Raw genomic sequence first — 23,675 nt, 5'->3', positions numbered from 1 at the left:
CTCACGCACCCTGTGCTCTTTAAGCATCTTTTCACTGCCTTCCTGGGGCACCAGCTTGGTCTCCCGGGCCAGCTCAGCTCTGCATTCTTCCACACAGGCCAAAAATTTATTCTCCTCCACCTTGATCTTCAGATGGAGCAAATGATACGGGGCTTCTCCTTGAAGATCCTGCATTGCACAGAAAGATTTGGAAAAATGGGATACCGTCACCAACTCTGCACATGGCCAAGTGCAGTGACAAAAACCCTTTAGGGCCAAGTGACATCATCAGTACCCGCTGGTCACAGATGGCTGTTACTAAAAGAGAGGAATGACAAAATTCTATTGTTTTCCATCAGGCTCCATTCTAGTTCATTTTTTTTGAATAGGAAAAGTAGTTTCCCGAATTTCGAAATTGCTCGTCCGGTCGACCCTTAACGCCCTCCTGCTCTTCCCTCCATCTGTGATGGCACCAGGTCCCCACCCTGTCCCCGCTCACCTTCCACTGCTTGTGCAGCTTCCGGACCGCCTCCTGCAGGCCCGCCTGCTCCTGCTCGGGCAGGATGTCCGTGAGGTCGTCGCAGGCTTTCAGGAAGGCGTTGAGCACCCTCTGGTCCAGCTGGCCGTAGAACTCCTGCCATGGAGAAGGAGAGGGGGTTTGGGGGGGGGCGTGGAATAAAGGGCCACATCGACCCCAGGTAGAGAAGCATAGAGAAGCAGCCATCCCTCTGAGCAAGCCTCAAGCCAGCTGCTGCCCTCGCCAAACCGTCCCAGCAACTGCTCTTGTTTTTGTGTGTGTTTTTTCAGGAATGAGCTATAATCATCTAGCGTTATGACTCAGAAGCCACCCACAGCCAGCATTCAACCACGCTTTATAATTTTTAGAAAAAAGTATTTTCAGTTTTCAGATTTGGTAGAATATTCCGGAAGGCCCGGGAGAGATCCTGAGCCCTGATCGCACAGAGACAGGGACGCACTCACGGTGTGTCTCCGCAGGAGCTCCTCCGGATCCCCCTTCTCCTCCAGGCCCTCCTGGGCCACCCGCAGCACCTTCTCCAGCTCCGCCCGCGACTCCTCGAACTTCTTCATCAGGCGGCTGTTGGTTTCCACATGTTTCTTCCAGTCCCCGGTTTTCTTGATCATGTTCTTGGTTTAGAAAAATAGTCATAATGGGATGCTTTCTCGTTATTTAAAGTAGCACTTTGTGAAGGAATATTGTTTCTTTAAAAACCACTTGGAAGGGATGCATTTCATTAGAACAAGAATTATCAACCCCTTTTAATATTAATGGATGTTAATATTAGAGAAATCAGTGAAACGTTGGTTTCCAAACACCAGTGGGTGAGGCATTTAGCAAGAGTGAAAGCATGACGCATGCTGGCTCTGTGTCCTTACTGCCCACCCCCCCTGTTCACATTGCTAACAGGGCAGAGAACTCACCTGGAAGGCCACGTGGACGTCGGCAGTCTTTTTCTGCAGCTTCGTCTGATCAAAATGCTTCAGCACGTGGCTCAAGGTCACAAACTTCTGAACACTCTGACTGCCTTTCTCAATGTGCGCCATGGCTTTCTTACAGCTTTCTTGACAAGCTAGCAGCTCCTAGGAGGGAAGGAAACCCACAACAATCGAGTTTAAAAGGGCGAGAAAGAGAAGGAAAGAGAGTAATGATCACCAAATAATAAGAACAGCACGATACAGCTTTAGGCTTTTACACCAGCAACCAACAAAATCAAAAGCACAGAGAAGTTATTATTTTTATTTTTTTCAGAATGTTAAGCAATCACTGAAGTCAGGGCTTTTAACGTTTTTTGAGACTTTTTAAAAAAAAATATTTCAAGCCCATCTTATTAACATTAGGAGAAAGAGAGAGCATCAAAAATTGTTATTTGCCTGGTATCTGCATTTCTCTAACCAAATAATAGGCTTATGGTGTACTGAGCAAACAATAATGAGATTAATCTACAGAGCAGGGTATAGTCTGACTAAATAAAGTTAGCACCAAGCACATTATACTTGACTGAGTCAGACGCAGATTATGTATTATTTGTGTAAATTGTGTAGACCCCTTTTGAAGTCTAAGGTTCACAAGCTAACCACCTCATTGATAAAATGCTGGGCCCCAGATCCTAACCACAAACGGCCGCTGACCAGTGGGCGTGCAAGGCCTCGCAATGGCCACACATTTGCAGGATGAGAAGGATGCCCTGGAGTCAGTGATTTCTGCAGCGGACAGCAGGGGATGGTCCAGCCCCGCCCACGGCCCACAGTCATTTTTTGACTTGAATCCATTTGCATTTCAACATCCTCAACTGCTTTGGAAAAATACTTCAAATGGCTAATTTGGATCCTAGCTTTGGTAATCTAGATTCAAATATTAAGAGCAGAATTTTGGTTTTGCTTTGGCGAAATAGAATAAGGACAAATTTTTGCTTTTTGAAGATTTAGGAGGTAACATTTAGAGAGAAAAATATTAAATATCGTTACTCAACATTAAGTATTTTAATTGCGGAACGATTCTTTGATGCCAATTTATAGCAATTTGGGAATGTAAGAAGTGGCGATATGGCTCAAAATAGGAAATAATCTTTATCCAATATGATGAGGACTCATTAGAATAGGGTTTGGCAGTATACTCATTGTCGCTCTATAATTAATAATAATAATAAATAATAATAATAATTGCTACCAGTTACAGAGTATATATTATGTGCTAGCCTGGTTATAGAATATCTATAAATAAGCACAACCTCAATTTTACTACACATGCTTTAAAAATGACCGTGTCTCCGGAAAGGGACTTTTTCTTACCTGATGTTTTTGTTTAAAAAGAGCACTAGATTGTGCCTCGTGCTCAAGCACTGTTAGAATTTCACTGATTTTCCCAAGTGAGTCATAGAAGAGCGTCATCTGCTTTTCTAATTCCTCCAACAGAACTGACAGCTGCTGAGACTCATACAGGAGTGGGGAGTAACGTTCTTTGACCTTTAAAAGCACAAAGACAAAGATTCTGTTAAAAGCCACTAAGCGCCACCAGCTGAGGGCATGGGTCCTGGCTCTCAGGAACATTTTCTTTAAAGTGATGTGGTCATTTTGTGCTTACAGATCGCCAAAGGCATTTGTTTCATGATAGTTCCTATGCGTTGTTCAATTTTTATACATAAGACAATATTACTATACCAGTGACACGCATAAATGCCACAGAGTTTTCTTGTGAAAATGTCTCTCAATCGTCCAGGCAGAAAATAGCATAAGTACTCTTAAAGGCACACCAAATAAATGATCAAAAAAGGGGCATTTTGGAATTCTTTCTCATTTAAATATCTGATCTCTTCCTCTTCTTTCCTCTTCCTCCTCTATTTCTCCCCCTTTTGTTTAATCATATTTCATTGGTCCCCTGTCCCCCTGAAGAGGTGTATCTTTCTATTAAAATACAGCTACCAATGCTTCTAAGTCAATAAAGGTAATAGCTGGTATCAGCCCCAGAGTTTAATTTTTAAAACTCATGACAGAGTTACTAGATGACAAAGTTACTAAACCAAAATCACAAAAAGAAACAAAAGCGTGATTTGTTAACAAGTGAAGGATCTGCCCTCGGTGACAGAGGAGGTAGGGCGCGCGGGAGGCAGTGTTGGAGCTGCGGAGGGTAACTTGCATGAAATAGTCCCCCACCTTGGTCAGCTGCTCTTTGAGCCCAGACATGGTCGCAAACATTTCCTTAGCTTCTTCCTGGGAGCTCTCTTTGGTAACGAGATGCGCTGTCTTTGTGATGATCTTATACTGAGCATCCATCACAGGTATCCTCTGCTCGATGTCCTGCAGGAATCAGTGAAAAGCTATATTAGCACCCGCCACATTCCCTTTAATTTCAGGATGCTGCAGAGGGCTGGGCAAAAGTCAGTATGTTCTAGAGAACATTCTATATTTACACTCATAAACCTTTGGAGATTCCAGTTATTGCTTTCCTTCATTACTAATCTTACCTAATAAAAGACAAACATGTAAATTGACCATACCTCTGCTATGCCCACAGCCAATCAGGAGTGAGTATGCAAATTAACCCAACAAAGATGGCAGGTAAATTTGCATATGCAGGCGTGGAGCAGCCGGGAGGGGCTGGACGCCTGCTATGAGGGGAAGGGGGTCAGTGGAGGGAGCTACAGAAGTGGTGCTCCGGCCAGAAGCAAGGACTTTCAGGCTCCCAGGCAGCCCAGGAGCAAAGCCAGGGGAAGGAAGGCCTATTCTTGCATGAATATCATGCAACGGGCCTCTAGTATATTATATCTTGGTAATATCACATAGCTAAGAAAAGGCTTTAAAAAAACACCAACCAAGCAGAAATCCTTAGGTGACATATGCTGAAGTAATCTTCTCACTTTCAACATATGTGCTAATGTAGTATGTAAACATTATATCAGGTAAATGCATGTGAACACTTTGGGGCAATTCATCTAAGTTTAGAAATTAAATTTATTTTCTTTAAAAAAAAATAACACATTGTCATTGCAGAAAATGTATTAAATAGAGATAAGTTAGGATAAAGGAAATTTAAGTTAAAGTCCCACATAGTGATCACCAGAGCCATCAACCTATCATTACATCATTAATGTTGCTTCCTGTGTGTGTTTACACACATTTTTAGTTTTTACCAAAAAAAAAAAAAAAAAAAGGATGGTGCTATTTTTTACTTTGCTCACTTAATAGTGAATTGGAAGTTTTTCATGTCATTCAATATCCTTCCATTACTTCATTTTGAGAGTTGTGGGGTATCCAAACTATTTAAATAGCACAATCCATTTTGTAAGCTGTTACTGCTGGAGATTTTTATGCAAAGAAGCCATCTACAGACTCCTATTTTCCTCTAGTGCTTTATAATTTGGTTGAAGAAAAAATAACCTCCAACTTAAAAAATTATTTTGAAGTTAGCTTATGGCCCAAATATGCCTTTAAAAATTCAAGTAGTTTTTTTTTTTTTAAATACAACTTAAAAATATTTTTGGAGGTACCATGAAGCTACACATATCAAAAGAGACACAGAAAAAGCTTTGCCATGATTTGAGCAACTTCACTGATCTTGATTTTCAAAGAGACTAGGTTTTTCACTTTATGGTCCAGAGAGCCCCCTCACCTCCAGGTCCTGAAGTAATAACTTGACGTTCATCAAAGAGACTTCCAAGGGTTCAGAAAGCTTCCTGTGGGCTTCAGTTGCGAAGTCAGACAGGGCAGTGACGCACTCTGTGTATTCCCTCTTCATCCTGTCCACCTCATCAGCTCGCGCGTACTGTTCAGGGAAGGGGGGCGGACATCAGTGACAATCATGAAACTGGGCGTAGATGCCTGTGGCCTTTGCTTCCATGTTCTCTCTGCAATCCTTACATGGTAAGAAAGACTCTCATTCCTGACTCTTCTGTAGATACACTTGAAGCCCAATGACCGCGAAAGTTAAAAAAAAAAAAAAAAGGAGCTAGCACAGAAGGGAGGACTTATGATTTGAAACATGAATCAATCGTTCCATATGCATAGGTCCCAGACGGCAGTATAATCATTACTCAAACTCTACATTTCTGTTATGTTCCTCTGTTATTCAGGGGAAAGAACAAAGGACCAAGTATGAATATAACAGATCGAGACACATCTGGACTCGGCTTCAATAAGCCGAGGTTATTGGAGACTAACAGAATAGTCTCTAAACAGACTGCTTATGGCAACGTTGATAGCACATGCATGTTTCAGGCATCTATAGATTGGAAAGACATACTTGCTTGACTTCCATGAACAACTCCCTCCAGCGCCCATTTAGCAGTAATAACTGCTGTTTAAGGTCACGGGAAACCACCTCGTCACACGTTTCAATGAGAAAATTGCCAGCATCGTTCATGGCAGAGTGTTGCTGTATCCAATGAGGCAAATTTCGAAAGAAGTCCTAGACAATAAACAAGGCATACTATTGTGAATCATACGCCAAATTTAATAAAGAATATAATGACCAAACCAAGAGAAATATCTTTGAAAATTTGTGCAAATTTTAAGGTAATCCTAACTCTCAAAATGTAAAATTTTAATAGTTTCAACAATATGAACTAGAAATGCTGAGTGTATTTCTATAAAAACATCTATGCCCTATCTTTTGCTGAAGACAAAACAAAATGTGACCATTTCTGTTATTCCTATTTTTCAGATGAAAAATTGAATTTTTGTGAGCATGAAAGACTTATACATTGTCTTCTGGTGAGTAAATGCCAGTGCCAGAGTCATATAAAAGAGATACTATTGCCCTAGCCGGTTTGGCTCAGTGGATAGAGCGTCGGCCTTTGGACTGGAGGGTTCTGGGTTCGATTCCAGTCAAGGGCATGTACCTAGGTTGCAGGTTTGATCCCTGGCCCTGGTTGGGGCACGTGATGAGAGGCAACCAATTGATGTGTCTCTCTCACATAGATGTTTCTCTCTCTGTCTCTCCCCCTCCCTTCCACTCTCTCTAAAAATCAATGGAAAAAAATATCCTCGGGTGAGGACTAACAACAACAACAAAAAGAGATACTATTGTAGGAAAATATAGATTGGAAAGACATACTTGCTTGACTTCCTCAAAAAAATTGTAAACAAACTTTCAACCTGTTACTTTTGGTTGTAATATCTGAATACAGTAGATCATTAAGATAATTACTAATCATGGAGCTAAACCATCAAAGGAAAATTTAAAAATTAAATATCTGGGCCAGGAACACTGAATACAATAACATCCTCCCTCATCTGTTATACAGTTGACAATGAAGCAGTTTCCACCTGATTTCAAGTTAAGCGTGTATGTGCCAGTGTATACACACACACACACACACACACACACACACACACGCACCACAGTGAAAGCAGGGATAACAAAAGATAATTGAAAACCCATTTCATAAGCTCTGTGTGGGAGTTCTTCCTCCATAAATATACAAGAACAGTTCTGTTTCTGGCAGTTATGCTTCCTCGGATAAAATTAACACACACGACATCTACTCAGGCACTGTGGTCCAATCAGAAAAGCCAAAATCTGTATAGCTATATAGTTTCTGTCACCATCGGCTACACAAGAATATGTAACCTAAATGAAATATGAAATGATAAAACATTTTAAAAATGATACTTCTACTTGTATAACACAATAACAGGTGAACCAATCTTGGATGGCAAGCAGTAATTCTAACATATGTACTATATTTCTTAATGGAGTCTGGCATTTTAACATCTTTTACATGTAAATTGATTTTCCGTGGGAAATGTCTGGCTTCCATTAAGAAGTATATACAGGGGTGGGAAAAAGTAGGTTTACATTACCATCCATAATTACCTAAAAGATAAATCATAAGTAAGGATATGAAATAATAGCAACAATTAGAAGACAGTTACTACAAATAAATAATATAATAATCAAAAAATTAATACAAGAATGAAGTCTGTTTCACATACTCACAAATATAAGCTTACTGTTGCCCACCCCTGTATAGATAGACATCAGTCCATTTCATGTTATTTTAAAATGTAAGTGACATTAAAATAAAACAGTAACTTTTGCATATGCACATGTACACCTGTAAATGGAGGGGGGAATCACGCCTGCTGAGAATGAGACCCTTGATGGAGGGTTAATAACATCCAAAAAGAGAATAACCAAAGAGACAAAAAAAATGCAGCGACCCATCTGTTAACTGTGGCTGCCATTCCCCAGATCCAGTACAAAGTTTGCATCTTACATTTGGAAAGCCACAGGGCCTGCCCTCTCAGGTACAGATCTTGTGAGTACAGCGCCTCCTGCTGCCCACTGCATCAGTTACTGCTCTTCTGAATGCAAAGCAAACACTTCTGCATTTCCTGCATCAGTTACTGCTCTTCTGAATGCAAAAGCAAACACTGAGCTATCAGACAGGGACCCATTCCAATATAACTTTTATAAAGCGGCGCCTTTCTTAGTATAAAACAATGCACTACCCTGAATGTGCAGCTTTTCAGGCAAAGTCGGGATTCTTGAGTAAACGTAGAGCCCTCCCTAGAGAACAATGCTGTAACAGTCCCTTATTTTTAAATGTGCGCGTGCTCGTCTCCTCTGGTCAGAAGCACCCTCACCTTTTTGGCAAGTTCTGACTGGCTCAGCATTTTTTCGGCATCCTCCAGCCAGGCCTGCAGCCCGGCCACCGTGTCGCCGTAGCGATCCCAGTTGGCGATGACTTCCTCCAGCATGCTGCGCACGCTCCGCACCTCCACCGAGAGGTTCCTCCACTGGGCCGTGGTTTCATTCATGAATTTCATCACATTCTCCGCTTCTTCCACTGACACAGAGAAAACACATCACAATCTTTATTTTATTTTATTATATTTTCTAATCCTCACCTGAGGCTATTTTTCCATTGATTTTTAGAGAGAGTGGAAGAGCGAGTAAAAGAGCAAAATATCGATGTTTTGAGAGAAAGACATCGGTGGGTTGCCTCCTGCATACGCCCCAACCAGGGCCCGGGCCAGAGAGGAGACTGCAACCGAGGTCCGTGCCCTTGACTGGAATCGAACCCCGGACCCTTCAGTCTGCAGACTGACGCTCTATGCACTAAGCCAAACCGGCTAGGGCACAATCTTTATTTTATACTAGAAGCCCGGTGCACGAAATTCGTGCACGGTGGGGGGTTGTCCCTCAGCCCAGCCTGTACCCTCTCCAATCTGGGACTCCTGGAGGGATGTCCGACTGTCCGTTTAGGCCTGATCCTGGTGGGATCGGGCCTAAACGGGCAGTCGGACATCCCTCTCACAATCCAGGACTGCTGGCTCCCAACTGCTCGCCTGCCTGCCTTCCTGATTGCCCCTAACCGCTTCTGCCTGCCAGCCTGATCACCCCCTAACCACTCTGCTGCCAGCCTGGTTGATGCTTAACTGCTCCCCTGCCAGCCTGTTTGCCCCCAACTTCCCTCCTCTGCCAGCCTGGTCACCCCTAACTGCCCTCTCCTGCAGGGTTGATCACCTCCAACTGCCCTCCCTTGCAAGCCTGGTCCCTCACAACTGCCCTCTCCTGCTGGCCATCTTGTGGTGGCCATCTTGTGTCCACTTGGGGGCAGGATCTTTGACCACATGGGGGCAGCTATATTGTGTGTTGCAGTGATGATCAATCTGTATATTACTCTTTTATTAGATAGGATTTTAAACCTTTCATATCTTTTTCTAGAGTCTATTACATTGGTATGCACTTATAATCCTCTAGAATTTCATTCAGTTACTGCTGAAAACATATCTTATTCACAGATATTTATAAATATTAAGGAGGACAATATATTTAAAATTCCTAATAAATGGGATGCAATAAGTGGCATATGTGTTTGTTCACATTTTATATGCACTCAAGTAGACACACATATAGTATCAATCACAAATGCTATAGTTCATTTTCAGCAGATATGACAGATGTTTAAAAATTGAAACAAGAATATTTTACAAATTAGGTCTTTACACAAGTTACTTTATAAAATATTCAAGTTAGTCCATTTTTTTTGCTATTAATCCTCAGAATTGAAAATAGGTTGAAAATCTCAATTTAGAAAATGAATGTTTATTTGCTCTCCCTTAGAAGATCATACACAGAGATGCACACACACACACACACACATACACACACACGTATGATGATGCAGGCTAGGCATTATACAAAGTCAGTGGGGCTGAATTCAATGTATGCTCTCCAGGCCAACAGTATGATCACACAAGGATTCCACAAGAGAAAAAAAAATGATTTCAGATAGAAATCTGTATTTTTTCATATAGAAATCTGTAGTTCCTAAATTTTCCTGCATTCAACACTGAAACAAATCCTGCCACGAGTTTTACCTGAACCGTCGGCTTTGACGTACATCTCCGCTGTCTGTTTCAAGATCTGGTATGTCACTTCATATTGTTCAAAGAACTTGCTGTTTTCTATAAAAGACTAGAAAAGGGGGAATAGTTAGGAGATAGCAAATACTAGCTTAGGTGGAAATGACAAACCCCACTTTCTTCGGTATGTGAATATGCTACCCAAATTTACCAACCTCCTTCTTCCTAAAAATGTCACATTAATTCAACTGCCATAAATAACTTAATTATTCTGAGAATATAAAGTATTTCCACACTTTGAATTCTAACTCACCCCTAGACTGAGAAAATGTTCTATTTCCTCTCTACCCAAGGGTTTGTTTTTAGCTGTTTCTGCAGGGAACCTGAGGCTAACATTTAGAAAGCACTAAATTTAGAAGAACATCATCAAGTGTCCCGCTGGGGTGTAACACTTGCTTTTTGAACAATAATTCTGGTGAATGATTGCTCCAAGGAACTTCAGATTATAAATAAATGGCACATTGCACACTTCCCTTATAATAAAAAATAAGTACAAAAATGTTCACAAGTAGAAAAAATGTTTAATAATCTCACATTCCACCCATGTTATCCATGATCTCCAATTTCTATGTCCTAGTATAAAAATTATAGATAAGGCATGTCCATGTCAGTATGTAATTTACATATGTAACAGAGTTGCTATCAGCAAATGGATACTATAAAATTGAGAACACACAACAAATCCTTAGGTAAGTTTATAACAGTTAACTCCAACAAATATGAAATAGCTCCTGTTTCAAAGATTATTCCTACTTCTACAAAGTAGGAAGTTGATGTAATTATAGGTAACAACATATCACCAAAAGCTCTTTAAATTCTCTTAATAGCATAATTAGGTCTTATGATTGGAACTCACTGAAATACCTGATGTCATTTTTATAAAATGCAAAATTAGCCTTCAAAAACCAGCTGAAGTCCTCAATAGTAGGCTGATGAATGCTTAATATGGAGATGCAAAACTACTCAGACAGAAATTGCATAGACATCCTTAGATTTTATTGATAAACATGTACCATATTTCATCATAACATTTAAAAATTACCTGTATAATACGTTCCATATCATTTTGTGTGTAAAAGCATTTACTTACATATTAACTGTTCTTCAGGGAAATTGTAAAGAGAGAAAGCTGTGAGTTGCTTGGAATGAGGGGTCCTATGATGAATACTTTATTCAATCATTTTAATAGGCTTCATTATTTTTGTGTGAGGATAAAGTAATTCCACAATAGCCTGATTGACTCATTATTTAGCCTGATGTGCTATTTCTTTAAGCTCTCCCTGCTCCCCAAATGAAGGAAAAGTAATTTATTGTAATTTACATTTTTAGTAACTTAACCAAGTAAGCAAATCAAGATTTGATTTTAAAAAAAGGAAAATTATACCTAATCTTCAAGACACTGTAAGAAATTGAAAATATAAATATCTCTGGAAAAGTTTTAAAAACAGTCTTTAGTTTGGGCAAAAATTTCAAGAAGTTAATGGGAAAATTGTTCCAAGTGCCAAAGAAATGGGAAATCATGCCTCTACTGGACACAAAGACTTAATTAGGCTTTTGCTGGAGTAGTTTACAAACAAATTGAAGAACAGAGAAAAAATTTTTCTAGTTTTATTTCTGGTCGAAGGGGGAGGGGGAGAAAAAAAGGGAATGTTATAAGAATATCATAAATACTGTAGAGTTTTATTAAAGTTTTTTTCAGCTTTCCCATGAGGAAATTAATAATTTTTAGAAGACAATGCTTTCTTTGTTATTTTACTTTTTAATTATTTCATTTATCTTGGTTTTTTTTTCTGGATATTGAGTAAATCCAGTTAGTAATATGAGTTGTTTTGTCTGTTAGAATTACTTTAGCAGGAAGACTGCCAAACCTCCTTTTTACTGTGAGCTATCTAGAGACAATCTCTCAGATTTTGCAGAAGTAAACACAAATGCGTGTTTAAAATAACAGCGACATGATTCGTTTATTTCTTTCAAAATAAGGTTTACATTTGGATGTCAAGTTGAACAAATAAGCCGTATTAGTCAGTAGACATTTAAAGAAAAATAAGATACCTCGTTGTGCCACTAAATTCAAAGTCTTAGTGGAAAAGACTGTATTTCTACTCTCACAAGATAAATATAGGTATAAGAAATAAAAAGCTCATCAATTTCACTCAAAGGGAGCTAAGCCAGGTAATTTAAGATTTAAAAAATTAATTCTGAGGAGTGGTTTCATCAGAATTGCCTATGTACATTAATAAAATAATCATAAACAATAAAATAACTGTTCATATTATTTATGTTGCATTCACATAGTCCAAAGTTCCAAGAGCTCTTCTTTTATTTTATGTGAAAGAACAAAATGTTATCCTATTTCTCCCATAGTAAAATTGAAGCATGTGTTAACCCACAGGGTCATATTATGAACAATTCTGAGAGCAAGAACCAAACCAGTCATCTTCTGATTTTCATTACAATGTGTAATCTCTTATTAGTAGCATGCAGCCTAAATTAATCAACAAGCATTTGTGAAGTATTTTCCAGGAATATATTAAGTACTTACCAGCTGCATGCCATGTACCTTGTACAAGAAGTAATAGAAAGCACATTCTCTAATGTTCTAGCCCTTAACAAAGGTATCTTTTTTTTTCAGATGAGTAAGATTGAATTCTGTTTCTGTTGTTTGTTCTTTTATTCTGTTCTTTAGATTCTGCATATAAGGAAATCATATGGTATTTGTCTTTCTCTGTCTGACTTATATTACTTAGCATAATACCCACTAAATCCATCCATGCTGTTGCAAATGGTAAGAGTTCATTCTTTTTTATGGCCATGTGATATTCCATTGTGTATATGCACCACGGCTTTTTATTCACTTATCTATTGTTGGGCACTTGGGTTGTTTTCATATCTTGGTTATTGTAAATATATGCAGAATCTAAAGGACAAAATATAAATTAACAAAAAAACAAAAACAAACAAACAAACAAAAAAAAAGACTCAATAGAAAGTGATGGCTGCCAGAGAGCAAGGTGGTTGGGAGACTGGGTGAAAAAAGTGAAGGGATTAAGAAGTACAAATTGGGCCCAGCCAGCATGGCTCAGAAGTTGAACATTGACCTATGAACCAGGAGGTCACGGTTCAATTTCTAGTCAGGGCACATGCCTGGGTTGCGGGCTCAATCCCCAGTGTGGAGCGTGCCCAATTTAATTAAAAAAATAATTTTTAAAAATATTTAATTGAGAATTCAGCTAAGGCAAATTTACATCCTGAATATTATTTTGGTTATTAGATGATGTAGCAGCATATGGTTCACTACAGTAAGTTTTTTTTTTTAGAAAACAAGGAAAGGATCATATTTAAGAACCTGATTTATAATTTTACTTGAAAGTCTTTATACTCTTTGAAATAGTCTGTTTTAAAGAAAGTGATTTTCCTCCAAACTCCAAAAGGATAAGAGAGTGTCTGTGGGGTGTGAGGTAGAAGTAAAACAGTATGTGTCAGTCTTTGTTCCTTAGAAAATTCCTATTATTATTATTAATAAACTAGAGGCACTGTGCATGGATTTGTGCACAGTGGGGTCCCTTGGCCTGGCATGTGCCCTCTTGCAATCCGGGATCCCTTGGGGGATGTCAGACTGCTGGTTTTGGCCTGATTCCCAGAGGCCAGGCCGAGGAACCCCACTGGTGCACAAATTGGTGCATCGGGTCTCTATTATGCATATAAGATCTTTGGTTAATCTCTCCCTCCCCCCCTCCCCACTTCCCTCTGAGATTCATTAGTCTGTTCCATGTTTCCATGCCTGTGTTGAGCGTATGCCCCCTGGTGGTCAGTGCATGTCATAGCTACCGGTCGAACGGTCGCTTAGGCTTCTGTATATATAGATTTGGGAAAAAGTGAGTCTTCTAGAATCAAGCTATTTATAAAGTGACATGGGTAGTAAGGAGATGAGCCATGATTCAACACCTTTCTGTGTCACTAGTGGCTAAGCTTCCATAAGGTCCCCCATCTGACCTCGCCCTGCCCTAAATCCATGCTGCCTATAACAGAAATAGTAGGAACTATCAGGCTACAGTATTAAAGTGGGAAATATTCACAATATGGACCAATATTAAATGGAACAATTATTTATGTGAGTTACAATTCTTTAGTTCTTTCAGCTACAAGAGATCATTTTAACCATTTGGTCTATTAAAGTTAAAAATCCTTTTTCACAGCCAATTTTGTTAGTTAGTAAAGTTTACTGTTTAAGCACAAGGGCTTTTGAGTAGGAAAGAGGTGGATTCAAATCCTGACTCCACTCCTTACCAACTGTGCCATTGGAGCATCTGACTTAAGCATTCCCTCTTTGTTTCCTCAGTGAAACAATATGAAAACCCTTGGCATATGACAAATATTCAATTTTCCAAAGTTATTCAAACTGTTAAAAAATACCTAAAACCCCTTTTGGAAAATAAGTATGAGTGATAAATAGGTCTTTTTCACAGGGCATAAGAAAATTAGGACATGTTCATTGAAACCTGCTATGTTTGTAGAGTAACTAGCAATTTTACAAATGACTTTGACTTGGGAAGCAGTTTAAAATGAGCTGTATGGTGAACTTCATGGACTGGCAGAAAATACCGCTTTTTTTTTTTTCATCATTGGTAACAACTCTCCACTCACAAACCTTTTATTTGAGGAAGTCAAAGAGAATTACTAACATCATTGTGTTGGACATTAACCTGGTGCAACACTCCTATTAGGCATTTCAATCTGACTGGTCATCCTTAAATAGATGGAAAAAGATGAATCCTGAATAATTACCTACCGAGTTCAGAGTGTATCATTTATATGACTAAACCTGAATACATAAATGCATATCTGTATTTAATATTTAAAAATCTGCTATAAGTACTTGAAGTTAAATATATAGATTTTTTATTGCTTTTCAAAATAATTAAAAATGAATAAGGAAACATACAACAGAGTTCACATTTTTTGACAATTATTTCTGAGACAATAAATTAAATCAAAAGAAATATTTTACTACAAACCTGTTAAACCTTTTCCCCTTTAAATGCCTGCTGTTCATTTATCACTTAGAAAATGAAATTAAAATGTAGCAAAATATTTTATGGTTCTAGGATGCTTCTTCAATAAAGACATGGTTTCAACAAGTATCACTCATACCAGTTTCAGAGTTATCTGTGACTGTCAGGTAAAATATGGGCCTATATTTTGGATTTATTAATTTATTATTTAGAATTTGTAATTAAACATCAATTGAACAAGACAGAACTGAAATGTCCTACTAACATTCATTTTGTGAGAAAATTTGTATTTTGAATAAATTTGGGGGGTGGGTGTTTAACTAAGAGAAATAAGCTGCCTTTGATAATTATAATTCTCTAATTACATATAAATGGAAACTCCTAGTTATAGAACAACCTAATTCCTTCATTATTACAAAGCTACTATTCTATATAAATAAACTAAAATATGAGATAATCTTTACTGATAGCCCAAAATATGAGATAATCTTTAAAAATTATATTGGTACAGAGATTTACAAATTTTTACTTTTCCTGGGTGCACACAGAAGCAAATGCTCAGGGAGTAACCATAAAAAAGACATGCTCTCCTAATCTAAAAAAAAAATATATATATATATATATATATATATATATATATATATATATATATAGTTTACAACAATTGAGAATTGTTCTCCAAGACTGGGTTTTAGAAGACAAGAAGATAACCTTTAAGTATGTTCACTCTGTTTCAATGGTGAGCTCACAGTCAAAGCTATGGGTATACAATGCAAAACTTTTCTTTTTTAAGCAATAAAGTCAGTCACAATGGTTCAATGTGGTTAATGCAGCAAAATATTTTATATTTCCGAAGAATATAGGTGTATATTTCAGTTTGCAATGAATAGCTCACAAACTTCTATGGCGCCCCTTTAACACACTGGAACCCTTCACATTTCAATCCAAGATTAAGTTATCAGATACACTGGCAGGTATTCAATGCTACATACATCCCTGGTCCTCTGATTCCTCTACCCCAGCCCCAGGGACACTTACGATGTAGTTCTGCAGCAGCAGCTCCACGGAGTCTCTCCTCCCATATTTGATGATCCAAGACTTCAGCTTCGACTCTGCAAGAACCAGCAGTGAGAGCAGACGGTACTTTAATTCTAGAAATTCCATTTTCATTAAGTGCAGTTCTGATGTGGAGGAAACAAAATGAAACCTAGAAATAAAACAAGGAGAATTCACAGGATGTAACTAAGTAACAGAGCGGGGCTTACTTAACCTGTCACAGTCCCTGTGGAATCTAATGCAGGCACGGGGTCCTCCAAACTCTGGCTGATCGATCACTATCTGGAGATCAGATTCCTTTTCTGGCTCTGGGTTTAAAGGCGAATCGGGATTGAGGGAAGTCTTTGATACAGCTCTTTCCCCTGCCAACATCTCTCATCTGTTTCTTTTATACACTGTTCTTGCAATATTACATAATGTTCCTCACAGCCCTGAATAAAAATACAGCCTCTGAAGAAACCAGTTCTGTGATTTCCAGGCTCTGCACACAAGCAGGTTAACTCTTTAATGAATAATATGTTAGCATGCTGGCATTCTTAAGCATATGTTATGGGAGCCCAATTTTACTCTACCAAATCTAAGCATTTCTGTAAAAGAAAATACAAATGCATACAAAAAGAAAAGCAATGGAAAAAAGCATTCATTCAGCGAGCATTTTAAAAAGAGGCTTCGTCTAAGACATCTTACCTCTCGGCCATGTCCTCTAACTGGTCAGGTGGCACTGGGATCCCGTTGACCGACCTGGTCCGGTAGATTTCATGGAAGGCCCTTTTGTGGGCATCTGTGTTTTGAAGCAGATCCTAGGATGCGATTTTTAAAAAAAAAATAATAAAAAAATGAGGCAACATGTTCACAGGAGGCTAAGAGGCATCCTCTGCAGCCTGCACCGATGAGTCAATGTGTTCGACAATTTGATGCTGTTGCCACATCCACATGCGGCTCGGCGCCTGTCACGGGCTTTTCCCTCGCACAGGAGCCCTTGCTGGTCTGCAAGGCCCCGGCGAGAGCTGCATCTAACGATCATGGCATCTTTTAAACACACATGCCACTCGCACGGCAATGCATTCACACATTTTAAAGGTACATGATCCAAAGGAAAATGGCATGATTGCCACACACAGTGACTTGGTGGTATTTTTCTCCTCCCTGGAGTTTTAGATATGCTGGTTTTTAAAAGCTTAAAACTAAAGCAAAACTAATTTAACCCTTTCATGGCAAAAAAAGATTAGACTCTACAGTTTTTCTTGTTCTTTTGAATGCATGCAAGCTGTCATAAAGTGATATTTGCTTGCCATCTAAAGTAAGTCGGGTATATTACAATATTTTAGGAAAATACCCTTATGGTTGGAAGATTTCAAATAAGCACAGGGAGTTTCCCGTAGATGTCCCATATTAAGTTTATAAGTATTCCTGCGGACTGCATAGAACTCCATAGTTTGAATAATTTATTTAGATTAATTTGAATCTCCCTTGATTTGTTTCCTGAGGTTTTCACTGTCAGCAGACTTATTCGTATAAAGATTTACCTGAATTTCACAATTCCTAGCCAATTGCAAAGAAAGACAGAGGTGAACAACTTCATGCCATATTGTGTTTATGCCATAGTTCATTTCTCAATAGCAGAATAAATACTCAACAGCTTGTCACTCTCTGAGAAGTAAGACACATCAGTCCACCAGAGTGATCTGTTTAAGTGGATATTGTTTCTCCCACACCAGGATTTAGTGGATTAACTGGAGAAAATAGAAGCAAATAAGAGCCTCAAGCCATATGAGAAACACCTGATGGGAGGGGAAAATGAAAGGCTCTTATGCTCTAAATTAAAATGTTTGAAGTCATAAGTGTTTGTTGACATAGGTGACATTAATTTGGGGGCAGGATATTAATGTTTACATTGTAAAAAAAGCCCAGGGCAAACTATTCTATCCTGACATATGTGGCTGTATCTACGTTTCAACCTGCTTTGAGTCTGCAGGTGACTGCACAGACACTCACAAATCTCTCTTGCCCAGAAAGAGGGCAGTTCGTGTGGCCACGCTGGTCCAGAGGACAGAGGACTGTCCCAGAGCAGCTATTGCTGTATTTCAGTCACTCTCCACTTCCTTTCTATGACCCAGACACATTTCTATGTCAAATCTGTTTTATCATTTCTCCATCTTAATTGATGAGAATTCCATTTTCCAGTTACTCAGTCACCAAATCAGTGTCATGTCTGACTCCCCTTCCTTCATAATCAGTATCTAATGCTGAAAGTTTTCTTTGCTGTGACCTAAAATTTTATTCAGAATCTGACCATTTCTCACCATCTCTACAACGACCATCCTGGTTCTGGTGACTCTATTTGGATTATTGAAAATGGTTCATTGGCTCCTACCCTTTCTTCCTAACCCCATCTATTCTCACACAGCAGCCAGGGTGATACCATTAAAAAAAGTGATAATAATTTCCCTGGCTGGTGTGGCTCAGTTGGTTGGGCATCATCCTGTGTACCATGAGCTTGCTGGTTCAATGGCTAATTGATGTTACACTCTCACATAGATGTTTCTCTTTCTCTCTTCATTTCCCTTCCACTCTTTCTAAAAACAAATAAACTATTAAAATATTTTTTAAAAAGTGATAATATTCCTCTGGTAAGAAAGCGGATGGGTAAAGATGGTTAGGATATGACAGAGAAAACCAACAATGCCAAAAGTGCAATTAAGGAGAGCGAGAAGGTGCAAAGAAACAATATGGAGCTTAACTGTAGGCACAGAAAAGATTACAAAAAAATGGAAAAGAAAATTTTGAACAATTTTCTGATAATAATTTTGAAAACTTAGGCAAATGCCACAAATTCTTAGAAAACACGAATGAGCAATATTGACCCAATTAAAAATTTGGAAACCTGGCTATTTCTAAAACCAATTTTAGAAGCTGGGAATACAAGAGAGAGAAAACAAGCAATGAAGTTGCCCTTATGGAGCCGAGATACCAGTGTAGGAAGTCGAGCAATAAATGAGGTAAATGGTTAAAATAGTAGTTAAAATGAAGGGGGAAAGAGAGTTATAATTTCAAAGAGGTGGCCAAGCTAGTGTGGACTATAAGGTAACCTTTCTATAAAGCCCCAAAGGAGACAAAGAGGCACATAATGGGAATATCAGTGGAAGAATGTTTCAAGTCAAGGGCGAGAACATTCCAGAGTGATGGCAAAGGCAGGGGCCTTGAGGTGGGATGTGCTTGCCTGTGTGATGTCATCTTTTCAGTGAGCCTTCACTGACTACCCTACTTAAAAATGCAACTCCACTTAATACTTCCTTTTAGCTTCTAATTGAACATTTATTTATTATGTTTATCATTGCTGATCTTTCTTCTCCCACTAGAGGTTAAGTTACATAAGGGTAGGGCTTTTTGCCTGTTCTGCTTATGGGTGTATCACAAATGCTTAGAACACTCTTTGCACATAATAAATATTGTGGAAAGACTAGAAAGGCAGGGCCATAGGAGGAGAAAGAAAACTAGGAAACCAAATGAGGAAAGTGTGTCGAGGATAAAGGGGTAACTGTGTAAAATGATTCTGATCGTGATACCATCAGAATTAGCTAATTATTAATAAGTAGAGGCTCGATGCAAGAAGATTCGTACAAGAATGGGCCTTCCTTCCCCTGGCTGCCAGCACCGCCTTCACTCCAGCTGGAGCCACCTTTCTGCCTTCCCACGCTGCCCAGAGGCCCGGAGCGGCTGGGGCAGTGCAGAATGCCCCCAGCTGCTTGGCGCCTGCATATGCAAATTAACCCGCCATCTTTGTTGGGTTAATTTGCATACTAACTCCTGATTGCCTGGTGGGCACTGTGAAGGTACGGTCAATTTGCATCTTACTCTTTTATTAGTGTAGATAGGAAAGAAGCAAAAGGAAGGCCAGATATTATAGGCATGTCATTTGGACAGTTTCACTGGGAAGTTGCAATTTCACACCCCTCCCCCCCACTCCCTACCAGGGATACTGGCCTAGTCCCTGCAAAACACTAGGGGAAAAAAACCCAACAAAGAGAAGATAGACACATGCCCAGTAAAGTTGGGGTGACATAGAAAAGGTATTTACCTGTCAATCACATCTGGGGACAGAAATGGTTGACCAGAATGGGTGTGGCCACTGCAAGTTTGTCAACATTTGGAGATATATATATATAATTTAAAGGAATTCTATCTCTTGTTGCTTTTGTTGCTTGAGGTACACTCTTTTGATTCTCCTGTATTTGCCTCTATGATCCACAGCTATTTGAACTCCACACACAATGGATTCACAGACTTCAGTGGGGAAACCAGGTAAACTAGCCTGATGCTAGACTGGACCCGGCACCAACACTGAAAGGAAGTTCTGAACACTGACTCTGATTTTAGCTCTACTAAAGCCCTACCTACTAAAGTCCAGTCTCTTCTATGACTGGACTAAGGGAAATGGAAACTTGAAAACTCAGAGGTGTAATGCCACAGAAATAAAGCTTCCTACAATATCTCATCTTCCCATGGGGAACTCTGGAAATGCTTATCCTAGCGGTACCAAGAACCCCACCACCACGAGCAACTGGGGGAGACAAGCCCCTCTCCTATTCTGTAACAACAGGGGAGGTAATATGAGGCCTGAGAATTGGCCACTGGGTGAGGATCAAGGAGATCCCTGTTTGGGATGGATAGCATTGCTCGGGATACTTTGGTTGGAATGGGTTCTGGGAAGAATGGGAGAAGAGTGTTTTGGAGCCAAAATGAAAGCATAGACAACTCTTTCCAAGAGCTTTGCTGCTGTAAAAGGAAAGAGGAAAAATGGGCAGTAGCTGGATGGGAAAGTATAGTTAGGAAAGAGACATTTTTTCTTTATTTTATTGTTTTAAAGAAAAAGAATTTTTAAGATGAAAGAAATAGCAGCCTACTTTATGTGGGTAGGAAATATCTAGCAAAGAGAGAGAAAAGCCATAGAGAAGGGGAGACCTAGGGAGGAGCAGGGAGGATGGGGCGGGTGGGCCTTCGCTCGGAGCACAGATGGTCCATCCATAGTAACAGAAGTGAGGAGGGAGATCCAAGCACAGATGCACGTAGGTGGGATGCTGTGGTCGCGAGAGCTTGCGGAAATTCTTTTTTGATTGCTTCTATTTTCCCAGAGATATAGGAAGCCCTGTTAGCAGCTAAGAGTAAGGATGGGGGAGGAGGTGTGGAAGGTTTGAGGAGACAAGGCATGAAATAGTTGTACCAAGAATGGAGAGGGAATGGAGTCGGGAAATGCCTTTGGAGTGCCAGGCAGCGTGAAGGGCCCACCTGGGTTAGTCATCACACCGGGGGTGTGATTTTCTCAGCCACAGTCAGCTGCCTCTGTGTGGGCAGGAACTAGGCAGAGCGTGGGCTTTCACCAGAGCTGTGCTTTAACCAGGAGAGTAGGACAAAGTGAGACCTGGATAAGGCGGGCAGCGTGTGTACAAGGGGTGATTTGAATGACCTATTCGATGGCCTGGGGAGGATGCGGACAGTAAGATGGCAGTAGGATAGGGCACAGAGGAAATGAAGACTTGGAATTGGGGTGACTTTGCATGCACAGTGAGATGCTTGAGAAAGAGACTGTGAAGGGGTTTCAGTTACTGGTGATGACAAGGTCTGGACTGTGCCTATGCAGGGAGGGGCTAGGTTAGGGTGCAGGATGGGATCGCTCAGAGAGAGGAGAGGCTAGGATATTGGAAGATCACCTACAGGTTACTGAAGTTACTAAAAATAATGGCTTGTGTTGTCATCCAGGGAATAAAATCTTCAAGAAAGGAAGGAAAGTGATCTAGGTAGGGTCAGTAACTGTAGTGAGGATGGTTAGAATCTGATGACTAGTCTCTTGATTCCTTCAGACTGAAAGCCTTTACTTTGTCAAAGCAACGCTACTAATCAAAACTAACTAGGTTCAATCACTCTACATGTATTGTAATATGCAATAGTTTTGTGGGCACATTTTGAGCTTAGTACTTAAAAAACCCGATTATCAGCTATGTGACCTTAGACAAGGCACATAACCTTTCTCTGCCTAAAGTTTACTTACCTGCAAAATGAGAATAGTAATACCTATTTCATAACTCCAATGTCAAGTGCTTAGCAAAATTAAGTACTTAGAACTGAAAGATGGCTAAATTCTCGAGGGTAATTAGCTATGATTATTGTTGTTAGCCTTCTAGATAACTGAGCATTAGGGCATCCGAAAAACAGAAAATATTATAGAGGTGTACCTTGTTTTCCAGAATAAGCATGTTTCTACATACATATAAGTTAATTTTAAAAATAATAAAAACAACATTGGTCAAAACATAAAATGAACTCTTGAAAAAATATATTTATCTGAATTCAATTTTCAAAGACTGCCTATATATAAGTAATGAAAGATTGTCATGTGTGATATTAAAAAAATGTGATGAATGCATAAAATCAAGAATTCTAGATCTTGAGGACATTTTAAGTTTTCATGGTATGAGCCATAATTACTTTGGGAATTGGATGCAAAGATAATATTCTCAAACATTCTTGCTGACATATTCATGAGTCCTATATTGTTCTTTTCTCAATTTACTGCATTTTCAAGCGAGCCCAATATAGCAGAGCAGAGTACTGATACCAAATTGATGAGCTGATTTTTCTGCTTTTGAGAAAAGTATAATTTTAGTTATCCTAACCATGATTCACATTTCTCACATCACCAAAGCTTAGCTTATTATAGGCACCTAATAAGTATATTTTGAATGATTGAAAATGTACCTTATAATTGACAATTACATTGTTTTATGACTCTACGACTTCAAATACCTATGCCCAGATCTAGTACGAGTTTTTACCCCAGTAAAAAGATCATTCTGGACACTTGCCTTGAACTTCGTCTTAGCCCCTGCCTCTGTTGGCTTCCTATTGTCTTCTCATCCCATTCCCTATCTTGCAGTCTAGTCCTGTCTGGTTTTCAGTCCCAGATAACCATCATCTCTGGTTATCTACCCTTCCCTTCCTCCCCACTCCAGTTCACTTCTGGTTTTCATGGTTGTTTACTGCTCTTTGGCAGAGAGATGCTTCCGGCTGCACACTTAGTGGTTGGCACAGGGTCTCTCGCTCTCTCTCTCCAGGGAGCCAGAAGAGCCAGGAAGAACCTCAAATCATATAATCACTGAGGAGACTAACAGCATGCAACCAATTGAAATCCATACCCCATCAGGGGCAGATGCTGCCTAGAGTATACTCTGAAATAAGATTTCTGCTAAATCTCTCATGCTAGTAAACAGCATGGTTAATATTGTAGGGCATTTTCTCTTTGGTGGTGCATTTCGATTAGATGTAAGTCTTTAATGAACCACAAACACATGCTGTTTCTCAAACCTCTGGCTTGGAGGCACCTTCACCAGTCTCCCTGGTGCATATTGGCTGAACTGACACATTAACCGGCAGTCTATATGCATTCTACACTTACTGGTAAACCCTATGTGACTCCTTTTGTATGAAATATTCACATTGGTTAAGCATTGTTTTAATTGTTATAGGATTTACATGAAAATAATTTTGGAATTGTATTTAGGGTGAACTGCTAATTGGTTCAAGTGGTGTTATTAGTGTAACACGACTTTAGCATTTCCCCCTTTTTTTAATATACTGGGAATCTCAACATGGACATGGCCCAGGCTTTTCTGGAAGCCAAAATCCAGTGAATAACTGTAACGAGGTGGGGAAACAACCACAAGCCTGCCTCCACCTGAATGCAAT

The 23,675-nt window shown here is 39.4% G+C and overlaps 1 protein-coding gene across 8 annotated transcripts in view; it reads right to left on the bottom strand.

Moving 5' to 3' along the window:
• SYNE1 (spectrin repeat containing nuclear envelope protein 1) overlaps positions 1-23,675 on the bottom strand; it is a gene marked incomplete at its 5' end in the record, with an annotated part of 384,290 nt that overhangs the window by 257,068 nt on the left and 103,547 nt on the right. For all 8 annotated transcript variants that reach the window (XM_079780696.1, XM_079780700.1, XM_079780701.1 and 5 more), the window contains 12 exons: positions 10-168; positions 479-613; positions 961-1,125; positions 1,420-1,578; positions 2,788-2,961; positions 3,649-3,792; positions 5,105-5,257; positions 5,735-5,899; positions 8,083-8,285; positions 9,823-9,919; positions 15,918-16,086; positions 16,623-16,735. In XM_079780696.1, coding sequence (XP_079636822.1) covers positions 10-168; positions 479-613; positions 961-1,125; positions 1,420-1,578; positions 2,788-2,961; positions 3,649-3,792; positions 5,105-5,257; positions 5,735-5,899; positions 8,083-8,285; positions 9,823-9,919; positions 15,918-16,086; positions 16,623-16,735 — 1,836 coding nt within the window. The remainder of the gene's footprint in view (positions 1-9; positions 169-478; positions 614-960; positions 1,126-1,419; positions 1,579-2,787; positions 2,962-3,648; positions 3,793-5,104; positions 5,258-5,734; positions 5,900-8,082; positions 8,286-9,822; positions 9,920-15,917; positions 16,087-16,622; positions 16,736-23,675) is intronic.

This window comes from Cnephaeus nilssonii, assembly GCF_951640355.1.
Source record: "Cnephaeus nilssonii genome assembly, chromosome: 9".
NCBI lineage: Eukaryota > Metazoa > Chordata > Mammalia > Chiroptera > Vespertilionidae > Cnephaeus > Cnephaeus nilssonii.
This window is presented reverse-complemented; position numbering and strand designations above follow the sequence as displayed.